This window comes from Sorex fumeus, unplaced genomic scaffold, assembly GCF_029834395.1.
Source record: "Sorex fumeus unplaced genomic scaffold, SorFum_2.1 ptg000086l, whole genome shotgun sequence".
Lineage (NCBI taxonomy): Eukaryota > Metazoa > Chordata > Mammalia > Eulipotyphla > Soricidae > Sorex > Sorex fumeus.
The window spans coordinates 13643986-13661133 of NW_026606143.1; the positions used below are offsets into that span (position 1 = coordinate 13643986).

The 17148-nt window shown below is 40.0% G+C and overlaps 1 protein-coding gene across 1 annotated transcript in view; it reads right to left on the reverse strand.

The window, feature by feature from the left end:
- Nucleotides 1-17148, reverse strand: part of CFAP47 (cilia and flagella associated protein 47) — a 606917-nt gene that overhangs the window by 225862 nt on the left and 363907 nt on the right. The window contains exons 43-45 of the mRNA XM_056131098.1: nt 11225-11336; nt 9909-10135; nt 2403-2577 (exon numbers count right to left, since the gene is read on the reverse strand). Coding sequence (XP_055987073.1) covers nt 2403-2577; nt 9909-10135; nt 11225-11336 — 514 coding nt within the window. The remainder of the gene's footprint in view (nt 1-2402; nt 2578-9908; nt 10136-11224; nt 11337-17148) is intronic.

Below are 17148 nucleotides of genomic sequence, written 5' to 3' on the forward strand. Positions count from 1 at the left end.
TTCTCCTTCATCATAATTAGATGTTGGTGCGTAGACAACAAAGATAGAAACTGCCGGCAGTGAGCCACATCTATTCAAATGTAGACGTCCGATTCGGGTTGCTAGGCATTCGAATGAATCAATGCTCATGGCCAAGTTTGTGTTGACAAGGACACCGACGCCTCCAACACCTCTTTTATTGCATGTTCCGAGGATTAATTCTTCTCCAGTGTCGAAAATGGCATGATGAGATTGGTGCCTTCTTGTCTCGGTCAGACCAATGATGTTGTACTTGATCTTTCGCGCTTGTACCATCAGGTCCTCGATGGATGCATCTGATGCTAGCGTACATGCATTGAAACTACAGACAATCATTTATTCTTCCTTCGTTGTGGCAGCCTAGTTCGGTCTTGAGATTCTATCGGCCTCTCCTTTCTCATATTTCTCAATGCTGCCATGTTGGTGAAGCCTTCAGGGTCAGGTGAATGAGACTCATTGTAATTACTGGTTTTGGCATATCAAATACACAACGGACCCACAGAACAAGATAAGCGGAACTCTCTGAGACCTTGGACTCCAGGCTGAATGGACCCAGGGACAGAGATTCTCTGCTTGCTCCCACCAACCACAGGCGATAAAGGGATTATAATCAGGAGCCCCACCCTACCCTGCCTTGTCTGCTTCCACCAACCGCCAGAGACCCAGGGATCGGATTGCGCACAGAAGACCCACTATACCCCTACTGGGACCAGATAAATACCTCACTGGCAGACCTCCACTACGGACACTACCTCCACTACCTAGCCGTCGCCACACTCCAGGATGCTTTCTGGACCACATTATAAGACACTAAATACCCATCTTCCGAAACTGCCGTACCATATTTGATAGGGTTCAAATATGGTAACACCTACGAGGGCGATTAGAGGTCGCCCCAAAAGCCTCTATCCCTGTTGGAAAGCCTGGCAAGCTACCGAGAGTATTCCGTCCACACGGCAGAGCCTGGCAAGCTATCCGTTGTGTATTTAAGAAGTTAACTAACCGGTATCTAGTAAATGAAATATGTCCTCCCTACTGTTTGGCTTAACTTTTGTTTTCATTTTTTGTGAATTGGACTCTTTATAGAGGACATCAACTTTCCTCTTTAACAAAGTTTCCATCAACCTACTCTTAATCCTTGCTACTTCTCTGGCTACTTAGCATTGAATTTAAGATCATAGTTCTCCTAGAAAGAGAGTTAACAGATTACTTTATTTCTAATCATTTGCAACCACTCTTGCATATTTACACATATCTTAAGAGTTGGCAAAAGGGGTCGGAGCAATAGTACAGTGGGTAGGGGGTTTGCTTGCACGTGGCTGACCAGGGTTCGATCCCCAGGCATCCCATATGGTCCCCCAAGCACTGCCAGAAGTGATTCCCGAGTGCAAAGCCAGGAGTAACCCCTTAGCATCGCTGGGTGTGACCCAAAAAGAAAAAAAAATAGGAGTTTGCAAAATTCAAAGGACGATAACAAAATTTGAACAGAATCAAAATTAACAACAATACAACTGAGATCTAACACACCGGAGCTATGGTGCACTGTAGGAATTGTCATAAAAAAGAAATTACATTAGCTTGACAAGGGAAAGAAGCAAAACATAAAGTTAGGATACGTCAAATTAATTTCACTGTTTACAGATCATCATTAATATTTAATAACACAACTATATTGTTATATAATAGCCTATTAAATCTGACTGGGTATTTTATGATCAACAACAGAGTAAAAGGACAGCGGGAGATCAAAAGTAAATGCTCAAATAATAAAGACCCTAGTCCACATCAAAAATAAATTATTCATAAATGGCACTGCTGTCCTCTGATCTGCTTTTGCCACCAACATCACCCCTATCCTTTAGAGACAGTTTATGCCCCTCAACTCCAGCAAAACTTCAGTAACTAAGTTCACTGTCAAAGCAAACGCTCACCTTTTTCACAGTGTGCCTATTGCTTTGATCAGATAACTACTCTTTAACAAAAACATCTGTACATATTACAATACCATTATTAGGCCCCCAAATTTAGTACATAAAGAATACTCCAGTCATTGGGTATGGCATTATTCAATGTTCTTATCACTGCAAAAACAGTGATAAGTGATAAAACAGACCAGCAGTTATAATCAAGCAGCATATCAATGGTTTTCAACCTCTCTACATCTATGGACAGTCACCAGTGTGTGGCCGAAGAATGCTGATGTAATGCATTGGTTATATGCAACATATTTTATAACTAGTATTTATCTAGCTGAAGTCTCTCTTTAATTGTATTCTGAACATTTCTTAATTAGAAACAAGAGGGTTTTTTTTTTTGGTGGTACTTCAGTATTTCACGGTGTCTGGAACAGTATCAGGTATCACTGTCCACACACTATTGCTTACCTGATTTATGTTCAAGTTTCATTCCATGCAATTCGCTATGTTTAGTTCTACTTTCCGGAATCTGGGGAATATATATTTTATCTGGAACATGAAAGAATTCTGGAAGGCTGATTTCTACTGAGTATAAAATGGTCTTTGGCCTCTTGATCTGTGAGGTAGTGAAGAATGTACAACACTGCAAATAAACAGAGAGTAAAGTTGGAACAAAATTCTCTTACCCTCTACCCTCCAAAACACAGGAGATAGTACTATGCCTTTAGACTTCATATTTGGGGGGGAAATAATCAAGATATCAAATTGACTCACTTCTTTACACACATTATTCAGTGTTACAAAGCAAAAGTCACACATTCCATGGACTCAGTGGAGTCTCATCTCATATAAAGAGATGTTCAAAGTCCCCTACTTTAATTTTTTCAGTGTTGAGGAATTCACAACACCAAAAAGAAACCTTTGCACTGGTGAACAACACTGAGGAAGTGCTTCTTTCCTTGAGTTGAACCCTGCACCATTCAACATTTGTCCATTAATTCTAGTTTCTATTAGCAGCACAGTTAGTCCCCTGTGTAGTGCTTATGACAGTTTTGTGAGTATACGTATAACTAGATTCTGACCCTCTGTGGACCTTCAAAAATGGTTTCATATTTTAACTCCCTTTAACCATTGATATAATGAGGGCTACAACAACTTCTATATCCTATGTATATGTTTCTCAAGACATGATATAATTCAACACTTTCCCCCTTAAAATGGGATACAGACAACAAACCTAGTTCTTGAAGTATGAACTGGGCAGTGCAGAATAGAAAGGCAGGCAATAATTTATTTTGTTTTTGATATTCTACTATGTATTACAGCCTAATGGTCTGACTAATCATTCTTAGAGACACCTACCTACATTTATACCCCAGCTCTAAGTAAGCTTGACCAGGTGACTAGCAAAAGCCAGAGACGTCTGTTATAAAATGTGGTTATAATAATACACATTACTATAAAATGGTCTTTGGCTTCTGTGTTTAAATTGCAAACAAGTAATAGATTTTTGTGGAGATAGGAGAACAGCTAATGTAAAAAAAGGTAAACAACTAATCTAGACAGAAAAGGCACCAGAAAACTTTGTCTCTCACAGAAGACATGACAAATAACATCATCCTGTTATTTCCTTAGGCACATATGTTTGTGTTTATACAAGTAGTAACTATTACACCTTATCCTTTTATATGGTAACATCATACCGCTCTCCTCCACCTTGATCATGTCTCTCATACGTTATATGCCACGCTGGCAAGTTTAATATAGTTTTGACAAAGGAGTTAATGTGCTATAGATACTGAATACCTGAATAAGGTGGGATCAATGGGGCTTGTGACTTCTGCAGTTGAATATCTTTTTAAGATCTGGAGCCAAGAAAATCCAATAGAGAGGACCAAGAAGCTCCCAGAAGACTTAGTGCTTCAATATAAAGAACAAACAAACAAACAAACACTGTCCTCCTGTTGTTCATCAATTTGCTCGAGCAGGTTCAGTAATGCCTCCACTGTGACAATTGTTACTGTGTTTGGCATATCGAATATGTCACGGATAGCTTGCCAGGCTTTGCCTTGCGGGTGAAATACTCTCGGTAACTTGCTGAGCTCTCCAAGAGGGGCGGAGGAATCAAACCTGGCTCGGCCGGGCTGGCTGTGTGAAAGGCTGCGTGCAAGACCCTAACCACTGTGCTGAAGCTCCAACTTCAATATAAACTCACTGTAATATATTTGAATCAAAAACTCACCCCCACCATACGTTGTTTGAATTGCCACGTAAGGCCAGAAAGTAACCAAATATTTTTGGGATTGGAGTCGTACCATGACTCCAAGAAAACACCACCCCCAAACTCTTCCTATTCTCTTATATCAGGAATATTCCACAGCTTATTAACTTACCCCAGTTCGTTACCTATATCAAATAGAAATTTGTGTAGGAATGGTCTACTCTCTATAGGGTATGCCCACATACTGACTTTCTGAGTGTACTTAAATTCTAGTAAACCATCTTAGAAACAATGCTACTCATTTCCTGAGTACACACACACTCCAATTCTTGAATGTATACTATTCTCCAATAAAGCTTTTACTACTTATTTCTCTGACTTGTGCTTCAATTCTTTCCTATGCGGATACAATGAATGTGATCTGCTGATCAGGTTCTAAAGATGTCAAATCTGACTGTTCACTTCCTGCAACATTTGGGATATGTTTAAAGTGTTTAGTAAATGTTGACTATCATTATCATCATCGTCATTACTGCTGTTATCATTGTCCTCCTCCTACGCATTATCATGCAGAAAAATAAATGTTAGGGCCTTCAACAATTATCTCAGCTATTGGGTTCATAAAGCTATAATATCCACAAGAATGGTTTCCTTAAAAAGTCACCTTTTGGGGCTGGAGCAATAGCACAGCAGGTAGGGTGTTTACCTTGCACGCAGCAGACCCAGGTTCAATTCCCAACATCCCATATGGTCCCCTGAGCACTGCCAGGGGTAATTCCTGAGTGCAAAACCAGGAGTAACCCCTGTACATCGCCGTGTGTGACCCAAAAAGCAAATACATAAATAAATAAGTAAATAAATAAAAATCATGATTTAAAAAAGTTACCTTTTCTAACTGCTTTATTTTGGCAATCACAATCACGTAAATATAGAGATGTAAATTAACTCATTTTTCTAGACATTGTGAACAAAATTTCTATTCATGTCTGCCACAGGCTCTTTAATTTGTTCAAAATAAACTGTACTGACAGACTTTCTTCTTGAACATATTCTATTCCGGTTCCTTACAGTTTTTTTCTCAATTAGATCTCAAGCTTGCCTATAAAAATAGAAGTTTCTTTGCGGAAATGATTTTTTTCCAGCTTTTTTTCTTGAGACTTGAACAAGCACTGATATAGTTACTCATCAATAACGAGTTACGAGTCGTTATTAGCCACAGCACCAACTCAAGGCCATTTCCTACTATAATCCCAATGATCCTTAAAGTAGCTCTCTGAGAAGCTCAAGAGGGCTAAATAGAAAAGCTTACTGTTTGTTTCAGATTAAAACTTGGTGATAGACAAATAGGCCCCTAAGTCCTATCATCAGTTACTTTAAAAAGCTATCAATTATAAACACTCCGCCCTGCCCCACCACACCCCCAGACCCAGTGATGTCTAAGGGACCACGCAGAGTTGAATATAGAACCTGAGCCTGTTCTTCAGTTCTCTGAGTCATCTCCCAACCCCTTTTGGAGATGTGCATCTGCTATAACCATGACGCGGATCTATTTCCTCCAGATTTAAGAGTCTTTTTTTAAAATACAAATGTTCTAGAAGACAATGTTTCCAATCAGTTAGATACCTTACCCTAACTTCCACCATCATTTCCTATCAAAAGAATTTCAGAAGCTTGTTTCTTTCTCCTGCAGAAAAACATCTGTTTATAAGTCCAGATCATACTGACCATGCACTTACAGCTTTAACTAGTATCTAGTTTGGATTATTTTTGACAGTATAAACAGGTAATTATTTCATAATCTGGTGTGCAACTAAACTATACGAACAACAAAAACTTTTTTATTCTTTTGAATCCTCACCCACAGACTCTTTTAGATTTCCTTTTTTAATCATATTGTCAAAATTTCAGTGTTTTTTCCCGCCATTTGTCCAAGAGTATACAAGCATAGCTTTGAGATCCCAAATCTAAAGAAGTTATTAGAAAACAAAAGACTTCATTAAGTTCTGAATCTGTGTAGTACTACTGGGTATATCATTAGAGTTGGTTTATTAGTGTCCATGAATTAAATGAGTCAATTCAGGCGGTGCCAGAAATGCTTTTGACATAAGATCCTACCTCTCACTGAAAGCAGATACATCATATTGCTATTACCACAGAAATCATTTTAAAATGTAAATTGTCCATGGCTACACAATAAAAATGTGGTCAGACATGTCACTATTCTGAGGCAGTAAGGAGATTGCATTTATTCAATTAGATTCACTTCTAAACAGACTTTTTTAAAGGATGACATTAGATTTTCTTTGTTACATGGCTATTTTATGCAATAATGAAGCATTATAGACTTGCATTCATTTCAATAAGTGATTTTATGGTACAGAATAAGAAGCAAAGTTCTTAGTGTGAAGGTTATGGAGAGTGAGAAAAAGAGAAAGAAACTGACATATAAAACGAAGACCTATTTCGACTCTGTCACAAGCCAATGGTGTCACCTTGTCATCTTACTCATTTGAAGTCTTGGTTTATAGGTCTATAAGAATAAGAGGTGGAATTACGTGCTTGAGTGTCTTTGTTTTCCACCTTTAAAATACAATAGTGTTCTATTCTGATCAGGGCTATAATCTCTACCCTGTCAGTGAATGCAATTTAGTCCTTTTTATATCCCAGTCATTTCATTTTTATATTAAAAATGTAATCCTATCTTTTCTACTTTCGTCCATGGGATCATTAAAATAATTTGAAAAGTGCTCATAAAAGCATTTTGAGGGAAAAAACCATAAACTATTATGCAAGGACAGACTATTTTTAAAATTAGTCTTGTTTATTGTGAGGCTGCCAAAAGAATTAGCATTATTCTATTTCAAGAGGGCACTATTAGTAACTGCATTCAAAAAGAAACCTTTATCACTAGATGTAAATAAGCATAATAAGCTGTGTCTGTAAGAACTGATTATGTGTAGCTAATTTTCACTCTTTTCTTTCTTTTCTTCCCCCCTGCAGTACTGAATAAGTAACCCAGGGCCTCACACGTGCAGGGGAAATGATCTACCACTGAGCTACGTCCCTGATCGGTGTAGCTGATTTTCTTAAACTTGGCCTTTCAAGTCTTCCCTAGTTATTTTCTGCATGCAGAAAGTGTTTGCTGAAACAAAAGTATGTCTGATTTCTAGAACGCATGGAAGATAGTCATTTTCCGGTGGGGGAAAAAAACACTTGGAACTTTGAAAGTTAGAGAGTACTTAAAACCTTTCCAATTTTTTTTGAGTTGTCACCAGCTTTAATAGACTCGGATTGTTTCTGATTGAGCAGACTGATGGGGAATGGATGAGCGCTCCAGCCCCCGCAGTGCCAACTCTCCGTGATTCTCCCTTCAAAGGCACCCACTGCCCTAGGAAAGGGACACGTTGGCATAATTTCCTGTGCAACTCATTAGCAGACCAACAGACCGACTCCAGGAAGCTGCTGCAAATATTGAAGTTTTAAGTTTAAAAGGCCAATAGTTAATCCCCCCAAAAGTCATAACGTCACTATTATTATTTCCCACAATTTGGAGAAGTGCAGTCAGAGATAGCAATCCTGCATGTGTGGGAGAGGGGAAAGAAAAGGAAACACTGGTGGAGGGAAGCTGACACTGGTGGTGGGAATGGTGTTGAAGCATTATGCGCTTAAAATTCAACTATCGGGGATGGAGAGATAGCACAGAGGGGAGGGTGTTTGCCTTGCACACGGCTGACCTGAGTTCGATTCCCAGCATCCCATACGGTCCCCTGAGAACCTCCAGGAGTAACTCCTGAGTGCAGAGCCAGGAGTAACCCCAGTGCATCACCAGGTGTGACCCAAAAAGCAAAAAAAAAAAAAAAAAAAAAAAAAAAAAAACCTCAACTATCAATAACTTTGTACATCACAGTTCCTTAATAATAAATTAGGCTTTGACTTTGAGACCACAGGCTATAGGGTCACCTGGCTATACAGCAGCCCATACAATGAAGACTCAACACTTAAACTGTTCAGGTTGGAGAGACAGTACCAGTACGAAGAATAAAGTGATTGCCCTGCATGCAGACAACCCATTTGACACCCCACAGCAGCACATGTGGTTCTCCCCACGACCGCCAGTGGACGCTCCTGAGCACACCACCAGAAATCAACCCTGAACACAGGAGAGCAAGATGCCAAACTGTCCATGACAAGAGAAAAAAAAATCTTGCCATCTGTCCAAACACAATTAAACAATGACAGAGCACCTCACATTTACAAGACACAGAGGAGCAGACAACAAAATACACAACAGTTTTAGGTCTGGATAAAGTCCCACTCCAAGTAGGGCAAACAGGGAAATACAAAAAAGAGTTCTAACACAAAACATAGCTGAATATAGACAATAATAAACAGAGAACTTGGTCCTAGAGAGGAAGTTAAAAGAATTATCATTATCATTATCATTATCCAACAACAAAACTCCATCTCCCTCCCACATTCTCCTTTTAAGTGAAATGTTATAAGCAGAAGAAAGATGAAGAAAATATATTTCGAAGGCTGGGGAGAGGGAGAGAAATAGGTGCTAGGCTTCACTCTTTCAAAGGCCACGTGTTCAAAATTTTAATTCCAACTGTATAGCATGAGTGCAGCCTAACCCTTCCGAAGTTAACAGTTCAGAAGCGTAAGTGCTGGAGGGATTAATGCAGAAGGCCAACTGAGACTCTCAGGCCTTGAGACTTTGTAGCTAATCAGAACGGAAACATCCAGGGGTTTCATAAACTATCATCATTCACTGTTAAAAATAAATAGCAATGAACACAGCTGATCTCCATAGGCTCGGACAAGCCTCATCCATGAGAATGAATCTGCTGACAAACTCAGGTATGCAGGTTTTGTGACCAAAATCTCCAGGCTCTCACAGAGTTGGAAATGGGCACCCTCCCCATCTTCCTGTGCTTCCCAGAACCCGATGGTCATGGCCATGAACTGCCTCTGGCCCCATATAAGTGCATTAATGGCCATGATACAGAGACTCACAAATAAATCTGGGTAGAGAAAGAGCAATATGCTGCAGAGATGCCTCCAAACCCCATGCCAGGCTGTGTTATCTGGGGCACCCTAGATGGCAGTGGGTGAGTCCCTCTGCCTGATCTAACAGAACCCTGGCAGCCGAAAACCTTCAGCACTCAATCACCACCATGCAATGGTGCCTCTGTACCCCCAAGTCACCATTCAGGTAAAAATTTCCTCTAGCTGCATTATTTTATTTAAAATTGTAGAATTTCTGGAGCGAAATCTCATACTCTGCCCCACTGATGTACCAAGAGTATCATACCACATTTGATGGGGTATAATGTAGAAGGAATCCATCCATCCATCCATCCATCCATCCATCCATCCATCCATCCATCCATCTGTACACAAGGGGAAACCTGTAACAACATGTTAGCAATCTCTTATACAAGGGCTTAATGGCTCCAAGGGTGAAATACAACAATCTTCACATATTTTCCCATAAGGAAAATTTTTGGATCATTTTTAGTGGGTTATTCATAACAAGCAAAACAAAATAACTTATTCAGTACATGCTTTAGGGGCAGGCTGGGGTGGTGGTGGGAAAATACGAAATAATGGTGGTGGGATTCTGTAATGGTGTTGGTATTGGGTTGGGATATGGAACATAATAAATTTTTATGAACTTAAAAAAGTAAAATAAGTCGAGGCTGTGACAGTTCTGTCTTCGTGTAAGGGCATGATCTATATTTCCTACCCACCTCTAATTTTGTCAGGCCGAGAAGGGCGACGGCCACGCGGACACTGCTGCTTTCCAGCGTGCCCGTGATCTCCCTTCGATCATACTCCATCTTCGACATCTGTTGCTGTGCTGCAAAAGCGAAAGCCTTTTCCTTGGCATCATTAATCAGGGGGAAGTTAAGGTTTGTGCATAGGACTTCGCCGAGTTTGCACTTCAAGTACAGTACTGGATCCTTGTTACTAGGCCCTAGGGGAAGAAAAATAAAAATTATTCTTCATGATAGCAAGAATCATTGATGCTACTCTGAACACTGTGATTCAGGATGGAGTTAGGGGGGTTAGAATGGAAAACTGCCATGCAATTCTGCATTTAACCAAAGTAAAAAATGATGTAGGGAACACATATCAGAGTGTTTCTGTATTGATTCTCAATTATTCAAGAGAAACAGTCATGGTCCTCCCGTTATTCATCGATTTGCTCGAGTGGGCCCGGTAACATCTCCATCGTGAGACTTGTTGTTACTGTATTTGGCATATTGAATACTTCATGGGTAGCTTGCCAGGCTTTGCCGTGCGGGCAAGATATTCTCGGTAGCTTGCCGGCCTCTCCGAGAGGGGTGGAGGAATCGAACTCAGGTCAGCCATATTGGCCGCTTGCAAGGCAAACGCCTAAACCGCTGTGCTATCAGTCCAGCCCCATTCAAGAGAAAATTTTCAGAAATGAAAGATTTCATTGATAATCTCTACAAAGAATTCTAGTCAAGACTTCCTGTTATAGAAATGTCACCAACATGTTCAAAAATTCAGAATATGGAGTAGAAATAAATACAGGGACATTTGAAGGACTGGCAAGAACAGCCATTGTTCTTCACTAACAATTGTACACTGATACTCAGAGTCTAGGGTAGGAGTTCCGCTCTGAATAATAACATAGAGAACTGAGAGTGTAGTGATTTCCAAATTATTAGGGAAATAAAAACTTTTTCAGAGTACATATTTTGAATGCCAAATTTCAAATGAAGATATCAAAGGGACTAGCCATTCATTACTATTTTAGAGAAGCCACAATGGCAATATTTGGGGAACCTCGTGGTGCTAGGAATCTAATCCAGGGTACCAGCCTGCAGCACATGTGGCTCTAGTCCTTTGAGCTAATCAACTAGTTTGATGGATATTTTCTTAATTGGAAAAATCAATCCTCTGGAAGCTGACATGAGAAAGACTTGAAAAGTCAAATTTTGTACTGGAAGATGTTGCAACGGGAGTGCTCAGGGGACTGCAGGGGAAACAGTGCCATCCCACATTAGACAGAAAATAAAACGTGTGAATTTTCTACCTTCATCTGAAGTATCTTTGTGGTCAGTTTGGAAGGGAGAAATCATTGATGGGAAATAGGAAGGCAAGGGGACGCTGCCTCTGCCTTCCAAAATGTATACTATTTCTCCAATCTGAAACAGAACAGCAGAATGTTATATATTATGAGGTCAGAAAAATTATTGTCAATAGTTCTGCTATGAGAAAACTCTGTAAACCATCAAACATATCTATCGACCATACTTTTCTAAGCAATGTGGATCTTAAACGAAAGGAGCAGAGTACGATTAAACCATATCCTTACTACTCTGTAAGGGAAACCTTGCAGGCAATCTGAGAAAAAAAAGGAACTAAGTAGGTCTTGGGGTCGACTGACACCAATTGATTTTTATAGTAACACAGTGCACTAGTAGGATGCTAGCATAAAACAAATAAACACAAACATTGTTTTCCTTCATTCTGTAATTTATTGCTGGAGGGGAATGACATTATTTTCGCAAGATCTACAAGTTCCAAGAGTCATTAAAGTTCTTAAAGATTCAGAGTAAGCTTTAAGGGTCTAAAAATCTTTTAGAATAAGTCATTGAGTAATAAGCACAAAATACTAAGCAAAGAGAATGAAAATAAAAGTGAGAACAATGGCAGGGACATTAGATAAAGAAGAAAAAAAAGCAGTAGACACACAGGCTCAATTTCTGGCACTGCCACTTGTTTGTTTTCTTTGGGGGGGGCCACACCCAGCAGTTGTCAGAAATTACTCCTGGCTCTGTGTTCAGGGATTACTCCTGGTGGGGAAAGTGGGGTGGGGAGGGCATAATGGGGTGCTGGTACTCCAATCCAGGTTGGTTGCAGGCAAGGCAAGTGCCCTACCCACTGTACAATCACTCTGGTCCATGGTATGTCCATTTATTAGCTACTAAAGCCTCGGGCAAGTTTATCAAGCTCCAGAGTTCCCATTTCTTCTTCTGTGAAATGGACTGAAGGAACAATACTTTATTTTAAGAATGCGCAGGGGAAATGAAAGGAGGGAGGAAGAGACCCAAAAAGAAATATAATCGCATCATATGGATATTATTTAGATGGTGATTTTGAAGAAAAGGATAGGACGGGGTACTCCAAAATGACTGTAGAAGTTCAAGACATGCCACCCCAAGATAATCACTTTGGTACAGCAGGCACTTAAAACCATCCATCATGGGAAGAGGCGGTGTCTAAATTCCCTTTACCTGCCTACAAACAGAACCACAGAAAGGAACTCAGGTTTCATTATTCTCATAAATCTCTTCCCTGGGAATTTCCCAATTGAGGAAGATTCATTTATTATGGGAGATAACATAAGATGTCCACACCCAGACTATGCTGACACATGCAATTACCCCTTCCTCTCTACTCTTCTGGGATCATTCTCCTTGGCAACAGCACAACAGGTAGGGTGTTTGCCTTGCACGCAGCCAACCCAGGTTTGATTCCCAGCATCCCATATGGTCCCCTGAGCACTGCCAGGAATAATTACTGAGTGCAGAGCCAGGAGTAACCCCTGTGCATCTCCAGGTGTGACCCAAAGGCAAAGCAAATAAAATAAAATAAAATAAAATAATAAAGTGTGTGCTTGTTTTTCTATTGTTGCTCTTTTATTTTTATCCTGGAACTCAACCAGGAATTGGAAGAGTAGACTGGTAAATAATTTTTCTTCCCATTAGCTCAAAAAATTAAAATGGCAGAAAAATACAAGCAAGCATGAGAAAAATCTAGGAAATAGAAACTGATGCTATTAAGAAAAAAAATGTACAACATGTTAGCAATAATAGCTTCATGGTCATGTCCAAAAAGAGAGTCTTTTATTGAAGAGGCAATATATTTTTGTGGTGATAATTATTATTTACTTCATTACGACTATGAAACACAATAGTAAATGTATTATAGAAGCTGAATCACTGTGAGAATTTGTTGCAGTTTTATTTCTATATTTGTGTATATAAATTCCATCAGAAAGCCATTTTTAAAGTGCTTAAATCTTAAGAAATGGGAGTATGTAAAGGTTCAGACTACAGGAAGTAACACAGATTTGGTACCCAATCCTTTGCTTAGAACTGATAAGACATATTTAAATGAGATAGAACCATTCTTTGACAGCAAGAGCGATAGCACAGCGGTAGGGCGTTTGCCTTGCATGCAGCCAATATGGCCGACCCGAGTTCGCTTCCTCCGCCCCTCTCGGAGAGCCTGGCAAGCTACCGAGAGTATCTCGCCCACTCGGCAAACTACCCGTGACGTATTCAATATGCCAAACACAGTAACAACAAGTCTCACAGTGGGGACATTACTGGGCCCGCTCGAGCAAATCGATGAACAATGGGGGGACCGTGACCGTGACCATTTACAAATAAATCATCTGAAGATATTATGAGTCTCTCAATTATCTAGAAAGGGGTCAAAACTTGAAAAGATGAATAAAAACAAGTACAACAATAGAACTGTAGCACTGTCCTCCTATTGTTCATAGATTTGCTCGAGTGGGCACCAGTAACATCTCAATCGTGAAATTTCTTGTTACTGTTTTTGGCATATCAAATACACCATGGGGAGTTTGCCAGGCTCTGCCGTGCAGGCAAGATACTCTTGGTAGCTTGCCGTGCTCTTGGTGAGGGGCAGAGGAATCGAACCGGGGTTGGCCACATGCAAGGCAAATGCCCTACCCGCTGTGCTGTTGCTCCAGTCCGCAACAATACACAATACTGTCCTCCTGTTTTCATCGATTTGCTCGAGCAGGCACCAGTAACTTCTCCATGATGAGCGAAATACTCTCAGTAGTTTGCCGGGCTCTCCGAGAGGGGCGGAGGAATCGAACCTGGCTCAGCCAGGCCGGATGCACACAAGGCAAACACCCTACCTCTGTGCTAGAGCTCCAGCCGGCAACAATAGTAATAATGTATTAATTTATAGGTTGAAGAAAAGAATACATCAATGTTTTTGTTTTCATCTATAGAAAAAATATGTTGTTTTGTCAAAATTTTTTTTAAAATTGTGAGGGTTTTTTTTCCCCAAAAACTTTACAGGAAAGTATAGTTATGATATTTATGCTTGTTGTAACGTTTAACTGAAAGAAATGTGACCTATGCCTTAAAACAAATAATCAAGAAAACACATTTTTATTATTATTAGTGAAACACTATGAGGTACAGTTGTAGATTTACAAATTTTTGTGCTTGGATCTCGGTCATACCACGATCAAATACCCATCCCTCCACCAGTGCCCATTTTCCACCACCAGGATAATATCCCTCCCCCCCACCCCCCATCCCCCCATCCCCCCATGCCACTGTGGCAGGGCATTCCCTTTTGTTCTCTCTCTCCTTTTGGGTGTTGTGATCAGCAAAAGAGGCATTGAGTGGCGAACATGTTCAGTTCAGTCTACTTTCAACCTGCATCTCCCCTCCTGGGAGGATCCTCCAAACACCCTCCACTTGGTGTTCCCCTTTCTATCTGAATTGTCCTTTCCCCTAGAATACCCGGCTGGCCTCTAAGTTATGGAGTAATTCTCCTGGTGTTGCTCTCAGCTATTCTTGGGTATTAATCTCATATTTTATTATTTTATATCCCCCAGATGAATGCAATCTTTCTATGTCTATCCCTCTCTTTCTGACTCATTTCGCTTAGCATGATACTTTCCATATTGTACCACTTGTATGTAAAGTTCATGATTTCATCTTTTCTAAGAGCTACATAGTATTCCATTGTGTAGATGTACCAAAGTTTCTTTAACCAGTCTTCTGTTCTTGGGCACTCGGGTCTCTTCCAGTTTCTGGCTACTGTAAAGAGTGCTGCAATGAACAAACAAGTGCAGATGTCACTTCGGCTACACATTTTTGCCTCTCTGGGATATATTCCCAGGAGTGGTATCGCTGGGTCAAATGGGAGCTCAATTTCTAATTTTTTGAGAATCGTCCATACTGTTTTCCAAAAGGACTGAACCAGTCGGCATTCCCACCAACAGTGAAGGAGTGTCTCTTTCTCGCCACATCCGCGCCAGCAACGGTTGCTTTTGTTCTTTTGAATGTGGGCCAGTCTCTGAGGTGTGAGATGTTATCTCATTGTGGTTTTGATCTGCATCTCCCTGATGATTAATGATGTAGAGCATTTTCTCATGTGCTTTTTTGCCATTCGGATTTCTTCTTTGAGAAAGTTTCTGTTCGTTTCATTGCCCAATTTTTGGATGGGGTTGAATGTTTTCTTCTTGTGGAGTTCAACCATTATTTTGTATATCCTTGATATCAACCCCTTGTCAGATGTGTATTCGGTGAATACTCTTTCCCATTCTGTAGACTGTCTTTGTATTTTGGTCACTGTTTCTTTGGAGGTACAGAAGCTTCTTAGTTTAAGATAGTCCTATTTATCTATCTCTGTTTTCACTTGCTCAGCCAGCGGCGTGTCATCTTTGAACATACCATTAGCCTCAATGTCATGGAGGGTTTTGCCAACTTTGCCTTCAATGTATCTTATGGTTTCTGGTCTGATGTTGAGGTCTTTAATCCATTTTGATCTTACCTTTGTACATGGTGTTAGGCAGAGTTCTGAGCCCATTTTTTTGCATGTAGCCGTCCAGTGATGCCAGCACAATTTGTTAAAGAGGCTTTCCTTACTCCACTTCACATTTCTTGCACCTTTATCAAAGATTAGATGATCATATGATTGAGGGGAGATGTCAGTGTATTCAACTCTGTTCCATTGATTTGCAGTTCTGCCTTTGTTCCAGTACCATGCTGTTTTGATTATTACCGCTTTGTAGTAAAGTTTGAAGTTAGGGAGGTTGATTCCTCCCATTTTCTTTTTCCCAAGAATTGCTTTAGCTATTCGTGGGGGTTTATTGTTCCATATAAATTTCAGGAGTGTTTGCTCCATTTCTTTGAAGAATGTCATGGGTATCCTTATAGGAATTGCATTGAATTTGTACAGTGTTTTTGGTAGTATTGCCATTTTGACAATGTTAAGTCTCCTAACCCATGAGCAGGGGATGTCTTTCCATTTCCTCATGTCCTCTTTTATTTCCTGAAGTAGCGTTTTGTAGTTTTCTTTGTACAGGTCCTTTACTTCCTTAGTTAAGCTGATTCCTATGTACTTGATTTTCTGGGGCACAATTGTGAACGGGATTGATTTTTTCATAGAGCTTTCCTCTCTCTCACTGTTTGTGTATAGGAAAGCCATGGACTTTTGGGTATTGATTTTATAACCTGCAACTTTACTATACATGTCTATTGTTTCTAGGAGTTTTTTGGTGGAGGTTATTGGGTTCTCTAAGTATAGTATCATATCATCTGCGAATAGTGAGAGCTTGATTTCTTCCTTTCCTACCTGAATGCCCTTAATATCTTTTTCTTGCCTAATTGCTATTGCAAGTACTTCCAGTACTATATTGAACAGCAGTGGAGAGAGTGGGCATCCTTGTCTCGTCCCTGATCTTAGAGGGAAGGCTCTCAGTTTTTCCCCATTGAGGATGATGCTTGCTGTAGGCATGTGGTAGATGGCTTTAACTATGCTGAGGAAAGTCCCCTCTATACCCATTTTGGCTAGGGTTTTCATCATAAAGGGGTGCTGGATCTTGTCAAATGCTTTCTCTGCATCTATTGATATGATCATATGCTTTTTATCTTTTCTTTAAGAAAACACATTTTCACACAAACATTAACTTCACAAAATGGAAAAAAAACATGGGAGTCCACACTAAAAAACAAAGTACGCTTTGTCAGAATATTTTTCTTAAGTAAAAATTAATAGTAACTTCCTAGAATGATTAGTCACTGAAATATCACTCAAAAGTCCACTCAATTCCATTTAAATCCCTGCCTTACACAGGCTATAAAATCAATACCCAAAAGTCCATGGCTTTCCTATATACAAATAGTGAAAAAGAAGAAAGAGACATGAAGAAAACAATTCCATTCCCAATCG